We start from the raw sequence: 18,507 nt of genomic DNA on the forward strand, positions 1-18,507 counted from the left end.
ATCATCACGGATCAGATCTACGACCACTTATATGAGTGAAAACCAAATTAAAACCCATTAAAAGTCACCATAAACCGCTGAATGCTCATAAACGGTTTACATCAATCAACAGTTAAGTCCACGAAATACAGATTCAGTCTCCAAAAGTCTGTTTTAACCTTTTCAACCTGTAAAACTCATTTAGAAAAACAACAATTTAACCTGTTACTGATCAGTGAGACCATCATCTACTATAAAAATCTAATTTATGTGAATGAAAACTCACAAACTCCACGATTGAACCGCATTTAAACCAAAAACCCCACCCACCCATTTTACTTCATTAAAAAGCCTCTTTTAATCAACTTCAGTCTTGAAAACATCATATTTATATAAAACTAAATCTCCAAATATGAAGAAAATATCATTGAGCGCTTCAAATCTGGCCAATAATCCCAACACAAAACCAGTTCAGACCATCACAGTCCACTTGAACCCATTACAAACCACACGGAGACCATCAAATGTCCTGCAGAAATAGTTCAAACCACATAAACATCAGCAAAAACACCAAGAATTCGACACTTTACACCAGATCAGACCATCGGAGTCCAGTTCAAACCACTGTTCCACCGGCATCACTGCACTTCCACGTTAAGTACGGAACAATAAACTGACATTTGAGCTCGACCTCATAATCATCATCAGCATCTAAACATGTCCCAGATCTCCCATCAGCCCCTGGGGCGTATTATGACTTGGACTTGATTTATCAGACAAAGCTAAACAACGGATGCTGCCAATGGCTGACGCGAATGGCGAGGAGTTTATGATCTGTCTTATTAAACCTGGGTCGTCTGGTTTGATGGATCTCCAACTTCACAGCTCCCACTTCCTGCGATTGCACAAACATTCCGATAAAACCACAAATAATACCGTCATTTTCTTTGTGACGCCGTAAAAGTCAAATTCAGGGATTAGAGCCGAGTTTCTGTTCAAACCACTAATAAAAGTCAGAATCAAAAACCAACCTTTAAACTGGAAATGAACACAGACTCGACTGATTCCAGAAGGTCAAATATCTGCGTTTTCTACATATTCTTCTGTCGGAGGCGAATCAGGACACGTTCAGGCTTACACCAGGACACATGAGTCCTGGACCACGTCAGGAAGTGGCCTGAGTGACCAGATCCAGGGTCAAAGGTCACAGCTGAGTGTCCATTTACTTCTGGTTATGTCAGATCCTAAAAAAACTCTTCAGTCAAACACCAAATCAACCAAACCAGACTGAGGAAAACCACCATAAGTTGACGTCAGACCTTCAAAAAAACAAAAACAAAACCAGAACGAAAACTAAGACTAAAACCAGCTGCGAAAACGGAAACTAAAATAAACACGAAAATGACATTTAAACACGTAAAAGGCCTCGAGTAAAAACATAACACAAGACTCAACAAATAGAACCATTCACTATCTCTCCACTGTGTTTTCACTGTCTGTCCATTGTCCATCCACTGTCTGTCCACTGTCCATCCACTGTCTGTCCATTGTCCATCCACTGTCTGTCCACTGTCCATCCACTGTCTGTCCACTGTCCATCCACTGTCTGTCCACTGTCTGTCCACTGTCTGTCCACTGTCCATCCACTGTCTGTCCACTGTCTGTCCACTGTCCGTCCACTGTCTGTCCACTGTCCATCCACTGTCTGTCCATTGTCCATCCACTGTCTGTCCATTGTCCATCCACTGTCTGTCCACTGTCCATCCACTGTCTGTCCACTGTCCATCCACTGTCTGTCCACTGTCTGTCCACTGTCTGTCCACTGTCCATCCCTGTCTGTCAGTCACATCAGTGTTTCTTCTTCTTCTGTATTAAATACTGTCAGTTCTACTTCCTCATATCTCAGATCCTGTATATGAAGGTCTCATTGATTCCATCCCTTGTATTTGATCAAACTCCTCTTAGTGAATGAACCCATATTTGATCAGGTTCATCTGGGCTGAAAATCTGACCCTAAAGCCGACAGGAAGTCCACCAGTTTGGACTCAATTGGAATATTTTCTCCGTCGTTGCCGTTCGCAGTCGATGACTTTGTCGACACAGGAAGTAATGTGCGTCCAGGCCTGAAGATGAGCTCAGAACCCGACCCCTGCTGGGTTCAAGGACCCGGTAATCACTGCCTGCAGCTTTAATTTAACTCCACGGCTTCTGTTCAAAGAGGAAGAGCAGCGGAGACCAAGAGAGAAAGCAGCTTCAGCCGGGATTTACAGTTTGAACAGCTGTTTGTGCATCCTCCTGTGGTTCCCACACTGACAAATGGAAAAGATCTGTTCATGGGGAGAGGTGGAGGTGGAGCAGGAGGAGGTGGAGGAGGAGGGGGTAGGAGGAGGTGGAGGTGGGGGAGAAGGAGGAGGTAGAGGGAGGAGGTGGAAGAAGTAGAGGGGGAGGTGGAGCAGGAGGAGGTGGAGGAGGAGGGGGTAGGAGGAGGTGGAGGTGGGGGAGAAGGAGGAGGTAGAAGTCGAGGTGGAGCAGGAGGAGGTGGAGGAGGAGGTAGAGGTGAGGGAGGAGGTGGTGGAGGAGATAAAGGTGGGGGAGGTGGTAGAGGAGGAGGTGGAGGAGGTAGAGGTGGGGGAGGAAGTAGAGGTGGGGGAGGAAGTAGAGGTGGGGGAGGTAAAGGTGGGGGAGGTGGTAGAGGAGGAGGTGGAGGAGGTAGAGGTGGGGAAGGAAGTAGAGGTGGGGGAGGTAAAGGTGGAGGTGGGAAAGGTGGAGGAGGTGGAGATGGAGGAGGAGGGAGGGGAGGTGGACTGAACCTCCATTAGAACCCTCACTGTTCCCCGGCTCCACCCCTTTTGTCCAAATATGGTCATGTCTGGCTCTAACTAACCAACACTGGTGTCATCTAAAACACCATCAAACCTTAGACCAAAGAACAGCAGCAGAAATCTACCAGTGAGTCTGATCAGGACTGGATAACCCCAACCCGGACCCAGGACCCAGGACCCAGGACCCAGGACCCAGGACCCAGGACCCAGGACCCAGGACCCAGGACCCGTTATTTTAACGAGCAGAGGATTTAAAGAAGACCCTCTGATGAACGACCTTCATCCACTCAGAAACAGATCCACAAACCCAGACCTTCAGGATCTGGGTCTTAATGTTGGATCACAGTTTGCTCTGCTTTCTGTCTTCACTGTGTACATTGGGGGGGGGGGGGGGGTCAGTGGGCGGGGCCACACACAGAATGATAACAGAGGGTAATGTGACCCCTGTTGGATCCTTAACAATGTCTGAGACTCCACCCCCTTTGGGTTAAATCCGCAGCTAAACCTCTGCAGACCTGGACCAGGATTAGAAGCATCTAAAGGGAGTGGAACCTCAGCATGGCCTCCTACTGGGGGTGGGGGGGTGAAGGGCCTACAAACTTTAATCCACACGTTCAACAATGTGGAAACTGTAACGACCAAAACCTTTTAAAAGATAAATCCACTAAGAACAACAACATTTTAGTAGGAAACGCCCTAAAAGGGCACCATGTCATAAGGAAAGAAAATATGATACTCGGACAATAAAAACCTACTATGATGACAATAAACACGTCATTTCAGAAATAGTTTATATACGTACAGACAGATAAATATATAGAGATAATAGAATAGTCATAGTTTAAAGAACTGAGTAGAAACAGCCTGAGGAAAAAGTCATACTGTAACGATGATAGTTACAATACGTTGAGCAAAAACTAATAAAATATCATTAAAATTACACAAATAAACAAAAAAATATGGGGATATTTCAAGAAAAAATTATATTTCAAGAAAAAAGGATCCTAATATCACAATAATTCAAGATAAGTCAATTTTATAGTCTATAGTGTCGTCAATATGTTGAGAGAAATCTTCCGATCACAGGTTTCAGAAATTGGAGACATTTGTTGTAATTAATGAAGTCATTTCCCACACTGCGATTAAAAGTGTTGTTTTGATTCTGATTTTAAAAGTGTGAGAATCGAGTCATTTCTCATGAAAAGTCGTCGTTTTCTGAGACTAAAGTTGCTTTAGTTCCAGTTCGGTTTGGTTTCAGTTCAGTTCATACTTGGTCCATGAGTCGTCTTCATCCTTTTTTTGAGGATTTGATCTGTTTAAGACTGAAACTGAGCTCCTGGAGACCAGGTCCAGGTCCTCCAGGCCCAGGTGTCATGCTTCCCTCAGTGCGGTCTGTCAGGCTCCTCCCCCTCCTGATCAGTGCCACATGTGATCCGTGTTAGTAAACACATGCCCAAGCAGCAGCTGGAAACGTGACACCAGTGTGTGCGAGTCTGTCAAACGGCAGGAAACAAACAGCCCCGCCTCCTGATGGGAGGAACGTCCAGAACGCCTAACTCCGTCGGCGTCATCTGCTCGGACGGCGTTTGACTCGTCTGCTGTTTCATGTGGGAGGATCAAAGCTCGACAGACAGAAGCCATTATCCGCCAAAGAAAGGACGTCCCCCGCCCTCTAACAACAAACACAACCAGGAAACACCCCAACCACACACAGGCCTCGCCAAAGCCGCTGCCGCCGCCGCCGCCCAGGCACGGGCGCTACGGCAACCATTAACCCCACAGAGACCGGGACGGACCGGGACGGACACTGGAGAACACCGAGTAGAAGACGACAACGAGCACGACAACACAAATACACAACAAAAACCAACCACCAGAGCCCGTTAAAGCAGCGATAAAAACCAAAGATCAACTAAACCGAAAACTGAAGGGTTCCGTCATCCTGTTCCCGGTGTTCTGTATAGAAGAAAAGAACCTTTAAGTAAAAACAGAAGAACCAAACAGTCCATGAGGTCAAAGACAACTGGACCAAATAAAACCAAGACTAAAATAAGTCCAATGTCAACTCAGTTTTAGTTCAGTCTAAGATCAGTTTGATTCAGTTTCTGTTTAGTTTTGGTCCAGTTTAAGTTCAGTTTTAGTCCAGTTTATCTTTAAACTTCACTCAGTTTTAAGTTTAGTTTTAGTTCAGTTTAATTTTAGTTTTATTCCGGTTTTAGTTCAGTCTAAATTAATTTTATGTTGAATTTTAATCCGGTTTAAGTTTATTTTTTAGTTCAGTTTAAGTGAAGTTCAAATGGGCTGTATGCACAGCTCCACTACTTCCTGAACTCCTGGTGGCTCCTTTACTTCCTGTCTTTCATTATTGGACACACTGATTATTCCAGGTGTGTCTAATTAATCAGCAGTCACAACAAGAAGCAGCAGACACACCTGGAATAATCAGTGTGTCCAATAATGAAAGACAGGAAGTAAAGGAGCCACCTGGAGTTCAGGAAGTAGTGGAGCTGTGCATACAGCCCATTCACTTTATCTTTAAATTTAGTTCAGTTTAAGCTCACATTCATTTTAAACCAGTTTAAGTTTAGTTTTAGTTCAGTTTGTTTTTAAGTCTGGCCCTGTTTTAATAATAACACAGATGTGTTGTATGAATGTCCATCAATCCGCTCAAACACAACCTCCATCAGAACCAAACAGAACCTCCATCAGAACCAAACACAACCTCCATCAGAACCAAACAGAACTTCCTCTAGAACCAAACAGAACTTCCTCTAGAACCAGCAGATGAAGTAAGAGGTAGATCTGATGGTTCTGGTGGATCAGGTGGTTCTGTAGGTCTGATGGTTCTGGTGGATCAGGTGGCTCTGTAGGTCTGATGGTTCTGGTGGATTGGGTGGTTACGTAGGTCTGATGGTTCTGGTGGATTGGGTGGGTCTGTAGGTCTGATGGTTCTGGTTCTGGTGGATCAGGTGGTTCTGTAGGTCTGATGGTTCTGGTGGATCAGGTGGCTCTGTAGGTCTGATGGTTCTGGTGGATCAGGTGGCTCTGTAGGTCTGATGGTTGTGGTTCTGGTGGATTGGGTGGTTCTGTAGGTCTGATGGTTCTGGTGGATCAGGTGGGTCTGTAGGTCTGATGGTTCTGGTTCTGGCGGATCAGGTGGTTCTGTAGGTCTGATGGTTCTGGTGGATCAGGTGGCTCTGTAGGTCTGATGGTTCTAGTTCTGGTGGATCAGGTGGTTCTGTAGGTCTGATGGTTCTGGTGGATCAGGTGGTTCAGTTGGATCAAGTGGTTCTGGTGGATCAGGTGGTTCTATTGGATCAGATGGTTCTGGTTCTGGTGGATCAGGTGGTTCTGGTGGATCAGGTGGTTCTGGTTCTGGTGGATCAGGTGGTTCAGTTGGATCAGGTGGTTCTGTTGGTTCTGGTGGATCAGGTGGTTCTGGTGGATCAGGTGGTTCTATTGGATCAGATGGTTCTGGTTGATCAGGTGGTTCTGGTGGATCAGGTGGTTCTGGTTCTGTTGGATCAGGTGGTTCTGGTGGATCAGGTTGTTCAGTTGGATCAGGTGGTTCTGGTGGATCAGGTGGTTCTGGTTCTGGCGGATCAGGTGGTTCTGGTGGATCAGGTGGTTCTGCTGGTCCAAACTGTGCTGCCTGTTCCTGGACCTCCAGTCGAACACTGGAGCGTCTGGCCGATAAATCCGTCTCATCGTGAGCTTTGGCCTCAGATCTGATGTGACTGTTGAATTATTCCAACTGTTCTGTTTCTACTGAATTTAATTAAGTTTCAAATAAAAAGAAATGAGAGAAACCTCAGGAATGTGATCGGTCTGGAGGCTGAAAACATCCGAGCTGCAGCGACCCGTCTGTTTTCATTGGGCTGTTATGGCATGTGTTTCATGTCCGACCTCCTCGTTCGTCTCTCGAGACAATAAAGTTCTGAGTTCAATTAAAAGTGACGTTTGTGACTGAATGGATCCGAGTTCCCAGGACGAAGCTTTGGAACCAGAGGCCGGACTCGACGGCCACGATGGGTTTGTTTTTCTGGTTTAATTGTCATTTTGTTTTTGTCGCAATTTGTTTTTTCACATTGTTTTCATTTTGTCACGATGTTTTCATCTTGTATGGTTTTTTCATGTCATTTCTGTTTTCCTTATTTTTGCATCTTTTTTGCTTCATTACATTCACGTCCAGTCAGTAGTCATTTTTCCATTGACCCTCAAATTGTACATAAAAATTTGCCTAATGGCAAAACGACAATATCGCCGAAACTCTTGTTTTTTGATTAAAAGTTTTTGTGCTGGCAAGAGATGGTTTTTCGAGCGTAGCGCAAATAGTATATCACGCAAAACTGAAATGGAAAGACCTTTTTCTGCAACTAGAGTCACGTGAATAAAAAACGTAACGTAACATCCATCAACAGAAGCTGATGGACGTTACAACAAGCGAAGAAGAAGAGTTTTAAAAAAAACATGGTGTGGTATGTGTGGACAAACCAGGAAACCGAATTATTTTCTAATTTAGTCCGAGATAGAGGGGTAATATATCATAAAAATAAATATGTCATTAAATCAACTCAAGACTTACGTTCGTCGCCATGTTTATGGAATGACTTCTTGCATCATCTCGCAATAATAAACAAATCAACGCTTTTGTGATTTAATGGATAAACTGACATTACGCACTTCTGTTTTTTTGACATTTAGTAAATATCGGTAAAGTTTTACGCAGATGTCCAACGGAAAAGCGACTACTGGCATCTTTAACGACTAACATTTAACAGTTTTTGGTGCTTTTTTTGTCGTTTTGCATCCCTTTGTCTTTTGCGTCATTCGTAGGGTTTTTTGTTCATCTTTTAATGACCTGAACTTTATTAACTATAAAAAAAATTAAAAATAGAACATGTAAAATATATAATTCCCCACCTTAAGCCAGTTGTTAGTGCCAGTAAACTGAAGACGTGTGTTTTGCATCTTTTTATATAGATTTTCTTACATTATTTTCGTTGTTTTCCATCATTTCCACGTTGTGTAGTTTTTGTGTGACATTTGTCCAACGTGTTGTCTTTTCTGCATCTGATTCACCTCAGATGCATTCAAACTAAATGTCTTCATTTTTCTAGTGGGTTCTGGGTATGAGCAGATTCCCAGTGGTCATGGACAGACGAGGCGTTCAGGGACCCCACCCCCCCTCCTGAACACGCCTGTACTTATGGTGGCTACGGTTCACAAAGAGGAGATGACACGCAGCGACGTCTCACTCTGACCAAAAACTAGGGTCACTTCCACCGGTGGACGCACTCAGAGGTTTAAAGCCTGTGAGGTCAGAGAAATTCGAGGGAAAAATAAACTTAAACCTGCAGCTAATTTGACCATGACTCATAGTCTTAAGTAATTTGTCTGAATTTGCTGCCAAATCTGAGAGAAAACTGGACTGAAAACTTGCTATGACTGAGTTCATTTGGTTTTCTGTTGCTACATTTGCACATTTACTGGTTTTGGTTCCTACTGAAGACTATTTAGGGACTATTTTCAGTAGTGGATGAATTCATAAGATATCTGTATTTGTAGCGGATCGATACTAATCAGGAGGACTGGTTGGTGGTTGGTTTGTGCGTGTGATGTGTTTACGGTCATTAACAGTGACATATCTGCGCTGATCTCCAGGTCTGGACACAGTCTGTGGTTGTTTACTATGAAGTGATTCATCTCCGCAGACATAGAGCATCTTTGGCAGCTGGTCTCACTTCAAAGCGACAGCCAAATGATGTGGTTGGACGACGGCGACTAAAACGAGCCGCCCGGGATTCTAACCAGCAGCGCTTTGACACGACTGTAAACACGCTATAAACACGCTTCAGGCCCGCCGGGACAACGGGACGGACAAACCAGAGGCAAGACGGGTTCTAATTAGACCCACGTTCAGTTTTCAACTAAACAGCTTCAAAAGGTTCACGCTTCATGGGCAACAGCGCCCCCTGGAACAGGAAAAACACTTAACATACAGTCACGGAAAAAAGGTTTTCTTCAGTTTCTTGTTGATTTTAATGCCTGGTCTGACTAAAGGTCCATTTGTTTGGACAAATATAATGATACCAACAAAAATACTTCATAGTAGTTTAATTTAACAGCTGATATCTATCCATGTAACATGTTTTCTTCATAAAAACCAAAATCACTTCAGTTCTTCCATCAGTATCTGTGTCATTGTACTGACAAAAATAGTACTTTTACGGATTCCATGTTTTCTTTTTTGTCTGTTTTAGTCACATGACACACACAGGAGTCAGGACTGGATTATATAACCACTGTTTTTGACGACTTTTGATGGTCTACAAATTTTTTCCGCAACTGTAGATCTCCTGAACATGGAGTTGAACCCTGATCCAGCAGGAAGTCCTGAACTCAACGGAAAATGCAAGTTTTTACCCTTTGATGCCTCTTCTATCCGTTGTCCTCAACAGATTTTAACCAATAAACTTCAGATTTATGTAGTTTCAGCTAAAGACTTCAGTGCTGACAAGTTATAAAAATGGTGACTTTAAGTTGAAGGCTTCACAGATTTTAGTATTTTGCCAGAAATTACTTAATATCACAGTATGCACAAACTTAGTTAAATAAGTTCAATAAATAAAACCAAAGTCCTAGTCTTCCAAGTCCAAATGCTCATCAAACTTCCCACAAACATCTGTGAAAAATATTTTATCATAGGCATGACTGAGGCAAACTGGACCAACAGCGCCCCCTAGAATAATACAAACCTACAGGTTTGGTAGAAACTTGTATCAGATGAAGGTAAACCTTCTTCGATCTGAACCAAAAACCAACGGCAAGTCCAAGATTTAGGTTGAAGATGCGATTTTAGGCCCATTTTTTTCTCCACAATTTCTACTTTGATGACATCTACGTTTTCATCCCTTTATCGTTTGTGATTAAAACTCATTGAAAGGTTGGTTTTGCTATGGTGAATCCCTAGATTTTAGTTTTGGTAGAGATCGCCCAACAGCATCACCTTCCAAACATGAAGCATCTGCACCTGTAGAAGAACCAGATTTGGTAGAAACATGTATCAGGTCCAGAAGAAGAAAAAGTTCTCTTGGGCCTGACCTTTAAAGCCAACAGGAAGTCGCCACATTGGGTTGAAAATGTCCTGATGTTGAACTGTTGAAACAGGAAGTAACATTTACCTCTGCTGCCCCGAAGGTGCGACGACCCAATCACCAAAAACTGCTGCTTTGATCGCGGTAGTTGTTCTTTTCAGACGTTTTTGTCTTCCTCAGTTGTCAGAGGTCAGTGAACTCTGCTGGGTTGCTAGTTTGAATCCCCCCCAGACAGAACGGGCCACCAGAATAGATCCAACAATGAGTAGTTTATTCTGTCTGCCAGAGCGGGAAGGGGAGGCCGAGGTTAGAACGACATGAAAGTGGACAAGGAATGTCGCTAATGATGTGTTCAATTAAGTTCAATTAGCCTAATTGTCCTCTGTGTGTGCGTCGGGGGGACAGGGACCGAGCAGAGGAATTTATACTGAAAGGAAACAGATAGATATTGTGTCGGAGCTGCGAAACGGAGGTTGACACTTCTACGCCAAGAATCCAGTTGTCCCTCCTTCCGTCCACATCTCCGTTGCCCAAAATAATTACTGCAGTCCCAGAATGCATCAGTTATTCCCAACAAAGCCCAGGACCGGCTGGGTGCAAACTATTCTCACGGCAAGTCCGGTTACATCTTAGAAAAACAGCCAGGGTTTATCCAGTGGTTCAAAGACCGACTTCAAGTCCCTGTTTGGTTTGAAATAGTTTCTTGTTTTGCTTTTGCGCAAACGCCCACAAACATTTATGTCAGTACAGTGAGCGCAGAGTTCGGGCTACTTTTGTTTTTATTTGGAGGCACTGATAACTCTATCACTGGACTACAACTCCCAAGACACATTTCATCAACTTCAATGCACATCCAATCTCAGAGGCTCCTCTGGAAACTTCACTCTTGATAACGTTTGTTCATCCCAACTGAAAATCGCAATGTTGTTCATAAACTGTACGCAGTTTTTTTTACTAAATTGTGCTTGTTCTAGTCTAAACTTGACCTGGTGGTTTTCTCATTCAATCTCAGGAAACTGAAAATAAGCAAACAGATATTTACTTAGTAAATGAGTTAACGAGTTCAACCAGGACTAGTCTGAATCATGAAGCACTTGAACTAACCGATGACCTACCATCTTCCATTTCCCCATTTAACAAAACCAAACCACAGACACACTAAGTATCATGACGTAGTTTTCAGTTCAATGACCACTGTTATTTACACAAAAAAGGTGGAGTTAACACTAGCTGTCCAATCACAGACGTGGACAGGAATACAGTGACTATAAATCTACGCTACGGTTGTGGTCATGTTGGTTTAATGGAGGCAAGTGGGTGGAGTCAGAAAAGAACTGACTGAAAACCACACCCACATCCTTTAACAATGTCAAAACAACCCCTGCCCACATCCAATAATAGCGTCATAATAAACCCCGCCCAAATCCACGAATAGTGCCATTACAATCCCCGCCCATATCTATTAACAGTGTCATAATAAACCCCAGCTACCTGAGCTAATTAGCAGACTAGCTGACATATCACAGAATTCAATACATATTAATGCTAACATCATGCTAACAAATGCAGCTGTTTAGCAAACCAGTCTGAATGTTGGATGTTAATGCTAGTAAAGAACAGACGCTAATGCTAGTAAAGAACAAACAGATGCTGACGCTAGTAAAAAACAAACAGACACTAATGTTATTAAAGAAGAAACAGACACTAATGCTATTAGAGAGAAAACTAATGCTATTGAAGAACAAACAGATGCTATTGCTAGTAAAGAACAGATGCTAATGCTATTAAAGAACAAACAGATGCTAATGTTAGTGAAGAACAACAGACGCTAATGTTATTAAAGAACAACAGATGCTAATGCTAGTAAAGAAGAAACAAGTGCTACTGCTATTAAAGAACAACAGATGCTAATGCTAGTTATGAACAAATAGACAGCATTCACCTGTCATCACAGAGACCACGCCCTTAATTATGCAGACCTTTTCATCTTAATATTAACCTGTACAGGTGAGTTAGACATAAATCCATGGTTGGAGATTTTGTTTGAAAAGATTTACGAACGCGACACTAAAAACCAGTTACCTTATTAACCCTTTAAAACCTGCTTCAAAACACAGAGCTGATTTCCACTAAAAATAGAAGATCCACAAATACTTCGGACACAAAATCCCGCTGATACCATTGATTGATACACTTTGGCACAGATCATGTTCAGCTCGGTTAGGGTTCAGAAAAAGATTCCGGTTGGGGCTACGATGAAAACCTCACATGATAACCTCACATGATAACCGTTATAAAAACACTGGACATGAGCTAGTCCACAGTTTGTTTCTCCTCTATCACTACGTTCACACAGCAGGTCTCTATGCACAGTTCTGATTTTTTTGTGTTTTCGTTCGTATTCCACATCAATTGCGACTTCTATCAGTTTTGAGTCTGAACTGAATGTGACCCTGAAGTGACCCACATGCACTAAAGAGGTGCTGACCATGACCATGCAGACAAACACTGGATTTACGGAAGGAAATATGGAGGCATCTCGTCTCAGCGCAGAATTGTGACGTTTGTCTCATTTCAGTGACGTAAACCTTGGATAAATGCGACATGATCGTTCAGACTGAAGTCGCATTGCAAAATATCAGATTTAGGACCACATATGGAAGTGGTCTGGGTCGGATTAGGGCTGTTCAAACTGTCTTTAACAGATCGGATACAGGTCATGTATGGGTAAAAAAAATCGGATTTGGGCCATGTTTACCTGCAGTCTGAACGTAGCTAACGTAGTCCAACCATCGCCCACTCCCTCTAAGGTTTGTCCATATTTAATAACATCCAGTGCTTCATACATGCACTTACATACATGACCACAAGAGGTCACTTTACTGTATTGGACATAAGTTTGATTTATATCTTTTATATTCAACTGTAGTTTATCTTTTTTATTTTGTTATTTTTTCTTATCCTGTTTAGTATTTAATTGCAAAGTGAGAGAAGAAACAGTATCTTAATTCTCTGTCTTGTGCATTTAATGAACTGACAATAAAAAAAATCTTTGACATCCGTTGTCAAATGAAGCGTCCAATTAACAACCAATCACTCCATCATGACCACTAGATGTCACTACACAACAGTGTTAGTTTTTTTTTTTGTTTTTTTTTACTTTTAAATTAATTGAATCCTAATGAATGTAGTAGAAGTTTTACTTGTTTTGCATTTCATCACACCAGGCTTTTTCAGTTTTGCTGGTGTTATTGAGCACATTTAAGTCTGGTTGTTGGTGTTTAACAGTGTTTGGTTGTTGATCCTGTGAGGTTTTTCCTGATCTGTTGTTGTTGTTGTTGATTTATTTGTCAAACTGTAACAGGTTTCCCTCAGCGTTTCTCTTTAAATAAAGCTGCTGCTCTCAGTCTGTCTGCACAGATGCACTTCATACAAATCTTTTCCATCTGCTGTTCCAGACTCTCGCCTACAGAAGCTCACACAGAAAATCCAGAGGAGGAAGTCCACGTCACAGTCCCGCCCACACCGCTTGACTGACAGGTGAGTTGAGACGAGAGAGAGCACTGCAGGGAAGGTTTATGTAACTGCGAGGGTTTCAACGTCGAAGCAAAAAAAAACACACAATGAGCTCAAACAGGTGACGACCAATGGCATAATTAGATTAACTCCTGGTAATTATCCGGGAAATTAGGCTTTCAGCAATAAATCCGAGTCAGAAGTGGAAGACACAGCAGCAGTCACGGGTCATGGGAGTTGAAGCAGTGACGATTTAAGAGTTGAGGACGAAAAAACACCAGCGACACATCATTGAATACAACTGGGATTAACTTTGTTTTTGATGTAAATCCATCGTTTTGTCCCCGAAAAATCATCTTAAATTCAGCTCCTGCGTGTGGACAAAACTCGACTGAAAACAAAAAAAACTCTTCTAGTCTTAGTAGAAATAAATGAAGCCAATAAACAAATGGATTGTGGGAAAATTTCTGAGTTGAAACGTAGCAGCGAGCCCGTTTACATTCACACCAATATTCCGATCATTATCTGATTTCCAGAGTTATCCGATTATTCCAGGGATCATGTAAACAGGATAATCTGATCGTCCTTATTCGATAACGGCAGTAATCTGATTGTGAGAAATCGGATTAACACACCTAGATTTCTGTCTTCTGGAACAGGTTAATCGAATTTATTTTGTTCTTTTACATCTGTGCATGTGTAAAAACAATTAAAAATAGTAGAGAATGGAAGTTACGTAGTCAAACATGAGCTGAAGACAAAAAACAGGAAGTTTAAATCTACCATCACTACATACGTACGTACTCCGGAAGAAATCCGATAATTGACTGGAGCGTCTAAACCAGGGTTTTTGGATAATCGTATTTCTTAAGTGCATGTAAATGCGTTACATCTGATTATTACAATTATCCGAATACTCCCAGATATCAAACTTTTATGGTCATGTAAACAGATTCAGTGATGATTTAACAGTCGGAGACTGTGAACTTCGACGGACCATTTAATAAATCTAAAAAAAAAACTATCATTAGCAACATATTCGACCATTAACGATACTTTAAAGCTTACACAGCTGCTGTAAAATGTCAAATCTAATCACTATTTACAGCAGAAAACACTTTATACGACCTGAAATCAGTGGCATGAAACTGGACTGAAAACAAAAAAACTCCTCTAGTTTTAGTAGAAATAAGTTAAAGACCAAGTCTCGATCAGCACTCGCCAAACTTCACACAAACGTCTGCGAAAAACATTTTACCACAGTGGTGTCTGAACCAACAGCACCCCCTAGAATAACACAAAACTACAGGTTTGGTAGAAACACCTGCTTAGATCTGAACCAAAACCAAACAGGAAGTCGGCCATGTTGGCTTGAAAACACCGTTCCTTTGTACAGGTTTGAAAAGGAGGAAGTTCTTTAGCGCCACCTGGTGGACAACAGACCGCAGACAAATACACAACAAAACACACAACCACTGTAGGGGTCAAAGGTCATACCGCTCTGTGGCTGACATAGTGCCGCCGAGCAATGCAAAAAGGAAAGATGAGAAGAAGAAGAAAAGAAGAAGACGATCTGAAACATCGTCAGTAAAAAGCAGACGTCGAAACCAAGAAAATACTGAGTTTAACGACAGAAGCAGAAACATGATCCAGATCAGCTGGATTCATCTGGTTTGGTGTTTGATTTGTCGTTTCTTTGTGTTAATGTTTAGATTGAAATCAGACACACAACGATGATATGAAATAAATCTAATAAATCTAACGTATAATTAATGTCAGACTCATTAAACCTGTTTGATTCACAGGAAGATGAAAAGCAGATGTTTGTGTTAACGCAGTAAAAAAGGAAGAATCTGTGTGTGTGTGTGTGTGTGTGTGTGTGTGTGCATGTGTGTGTGCAGGTGGAATTAAGCAGGTGGACACATAACAGGCGCGCACACACACACACACACACACACACACACACACACAGAAGATTGCTTCCACAGCTGCATTTCACCCTCACACACTAACACAGACTCACAACACAGACACACACAACACAGACATGCAACAGACACACAACACAGACTCGCAACACACACTCACAACACAGGCACACAACACAAACACACATTCACAACACACACTCACAACACAGACACACAACACAGACTCACAACACAGACAGACAACACAAACACACACTCACAACACACACTCACAACACAAACACACACTCACAACACACACTCACAACACAGACACACAACACAGACTCGCAACACAGAAACAACACAGACACACAACACACACTCACAACACACACTCGCAACACAGACACGCAACACAGAGTCACAACACAGACACACAACGCAGACTCACAACACAGACACAAAACACAGACACACAACACAGACTCACAACACAGATACACACAGATTCACACTGTGGTATTCATCATCTGCCTCTTTATGACACACTGTCATTTCACACAACAGACACACACACAGATACAGACACACACACAAATACACACAACACACCTCCTCACATTATTGCATCTGCAACACATAGGTAGAGGGTACACAAACACACTACAACACACACACACACACACACACACACACACACGCACACACACACAAACACACACACGTGCCAACAGACACACAGAAGTAAACATGTATTTGATCCAACACACGTTCACCTACTGTAAACACTCACACAAAGGGACACACAACACTGATACACAACAGACTCACACTGATACACAGACACACACACAGACTGACACTGACACACACAGACTGACACAGACACACACACACACAACACACACACACTCACCAGCTTCTGCGAACGTGATGATCTCCGTCGTCTCCTGTGCGTCGCCGCCGTCTCCCGTCCTCGCCGCTGCGCCCGCCGCCGCCGCTCCTCCCCCTCGTCCTCTTCCTCCTCCTCCTCCTGCTCCAGCCCGGCCTCCACGCCCTCCTCGCGCCCCCTGTGGCTCCTCCTCCTCCCCCTCGATCTGCACGCTGCCGTCCTCCGCCACCCGCCCCACATGGAGCTTCCTGAGGGCGTTGAGGAGCGCGGCACGGGGCACCGGCCGGGTGATGTTGGGTCGGGCCTGGAGGTGCAGCATGTTGAGGATGTGTCTCTTCACCGCCTCCACCACGTCCTGCTGCGCCGCCGCCACCGCCGCCGCCGCCTCCTCCGCATCCTCGTGCCCCGGCGGCAGGTCGTCAGCTTCGTTTCGGCGCATCCTCGCCAGGGCGCAGGACGGGCAGTGGGACGCGGCGTTCGGCGGCGACTGGTGAGGATGGACGGCCAGGGACGGAGGCTGGACGTCCCAGGAGGAGCTGCAGGTCTGGACCAGGAGCAGGAGGACGGTCCAGCTGAGGAGGACCAGCGCTGACATGGCTGGAGGAGACACTGGAGGATGCAGCAACCGCAGGAAAAAGTCACAAAAGAACAACAACAACAAAAAAAAACAGTCCTGGTCGAGGAACGAGAAGATCTTTTATTGTCTTGGAAGTTTTTTGGACGCTGCAAAGTTCAGCTCAGCTCACAGTCCACCTGTGAAAACGGAGGGGAAAAAAAACTGCAAAGAAACAAGAAGAGAAGGACGACAAAAAAAAGAAAAAAAAAAAAAAAAAAAAAAAACACGCCGGAGAGAGAAAATGAGTAATCCTTATCTTTTTTGTCAGGGACAGATGGCTGGAAAATGTGGAGGCGTCAGAAGAAAGAAAGAAAAAACAACAGAAGAAGAAGAAGAAAAAGAAGAAGAGGGAAAAACTGTGCAGAGTGGAGGTGATGAATGGATGTGGAGAAGAAGCTGAAGGCGGTGGCGTCCGGTGGCGTCCGGCTGTTGACTGACAGGCGGAGGAAGTTGTCCACGCCGGGACCTTCTCCTCCTTCTCTGCTCGGAGTGCGACGCTCTCACCAGTTGAATGGTTTTGAGGGCTGGACTCTCTCTCCTCGCCTTTTCTTTTCCCTCCCTCTGCTTCTCTCTCGCTGTGGCAGCCTCCCACCGTAATTATACCTCCTCCTCCTCCTCCTCCTCCTCTTCTTCCCTCCAGTCTCCTCCCCTCTCCCTGCTCTGTGACTCATACCAACTTTTACCTTCTCCTCCCTCCTTTCTCCTTTTCTTTATTTATTCCTTCCCTCCCTCCCGCTCTGTGTTCGCCTGTTGATGGAGCAAAGCTGGGATTCCTTCCCCCCTCCCTCCCTCCCTCCCTCCCTCCCTAACCCCCCACCTCCCTCCACCTCCTCCTCCTCCTGTGAATGAGTGTCGAAGGGGAAAATAGCTGAATGACTTGGACGTCCATCTGTCTGACGGTCTATCAGTCGGTCCGTGTTTAGTCTGGTCTCTTCATGACATCACGTTTTCATGACTGTTCGCTCGTGTCCTGTCATGTTCATGTGTCACGTCCGAGGTGTCGTGTCGTGTCGCGGTCGGCGTGATCTGAGGATTCCTTCGCAGGTCGACCCACGAGTCAGGAGCCAGTCATCTGCGCCGACACAGGAACCTCCATGTGGAAACATTCAGCAGAATTTGGTAGAAGTTTGGATTGTGGTTTCTGGGGAGGTTTTAGAGGAGTTCTAATGTTTTCCAGGACTTACAAACCCTCATGTACCCTATTAGAACCACTTCCATCTCTTTAGAACCAGATCTGGACCTGGTTTCTTCATAAAATGCCACAAGAACTGCATCAAAAACACCAGAAAACTTGACAAAAACTGAGTTAAAACCACAACTACCATAAAATTGGTGTGTTTTCGGTGCAGTTCTTTAAAGACAAACCAGGTGTGGAAGTGGTTCCGGAAGATTTATGACATTACACAAGGGTTTCCACAGGGTCTCGACGGTGACTATTTGACCTTAACTACCTTTTTTTTTTGCTTCTGTAGTGTCACTGTTGGCATGAGCTGAAGAAGAATCCTATTCAAAGTTGAAAGATCAAAAACACCAGAACTATTACAGAGTTAAAGATAAACCAGTCGTACACCTGGTTCTGTAGAAGGTCAGTGGATCGTACAAGGGTTTGAACCAGGTCTTGACTAACTTTGCGTCCGTACTGTGGTCGTTGGTGTGAATGGAAGAAGAATCA

The 18,507-nt window shown here is 43.7% G+C and overlaps 1 protein-coding gene across 1 annotated transcript in view; it reads right to left on the minus strand.

Moving 5' to 3' along the window:
• inhbaa (inhibin subunit beta Aa) overlaps nt 1-17,632 on the minus strand; it is a 28,754-nt gene extending 11,122 nt beyond the window's left edge. Inside the window, exon 1 of the mRNA XM_030123656.1 lies at nt 16,244-17,632. Coding sequence (XP_029979516.1) covers nt 16,244-16,814 — 571 coding nt within the window. The 5' untranslated portion in view covers nt 16,815-17,632. The remainder of the gene's footprint in view (nt 1-16,243) is intronic.
• Nucleotides 17,633-18,507: the final 875 nt, after the last annotated feature.

Source organism: Sphaeramia orbicularis, chromosome 20, assembly GCF_902148855.1.
Source record: "Sphaeramia orbicularis chromosome 20, fSphaOr1.1, whole genome shotgun sequence".
NCBI lineage: Eukaryota > Metazoa > Chordata > Actinopteri > Kurtiformes > Apogonidae > Sphaeramia > Sphaeramia orbicularis.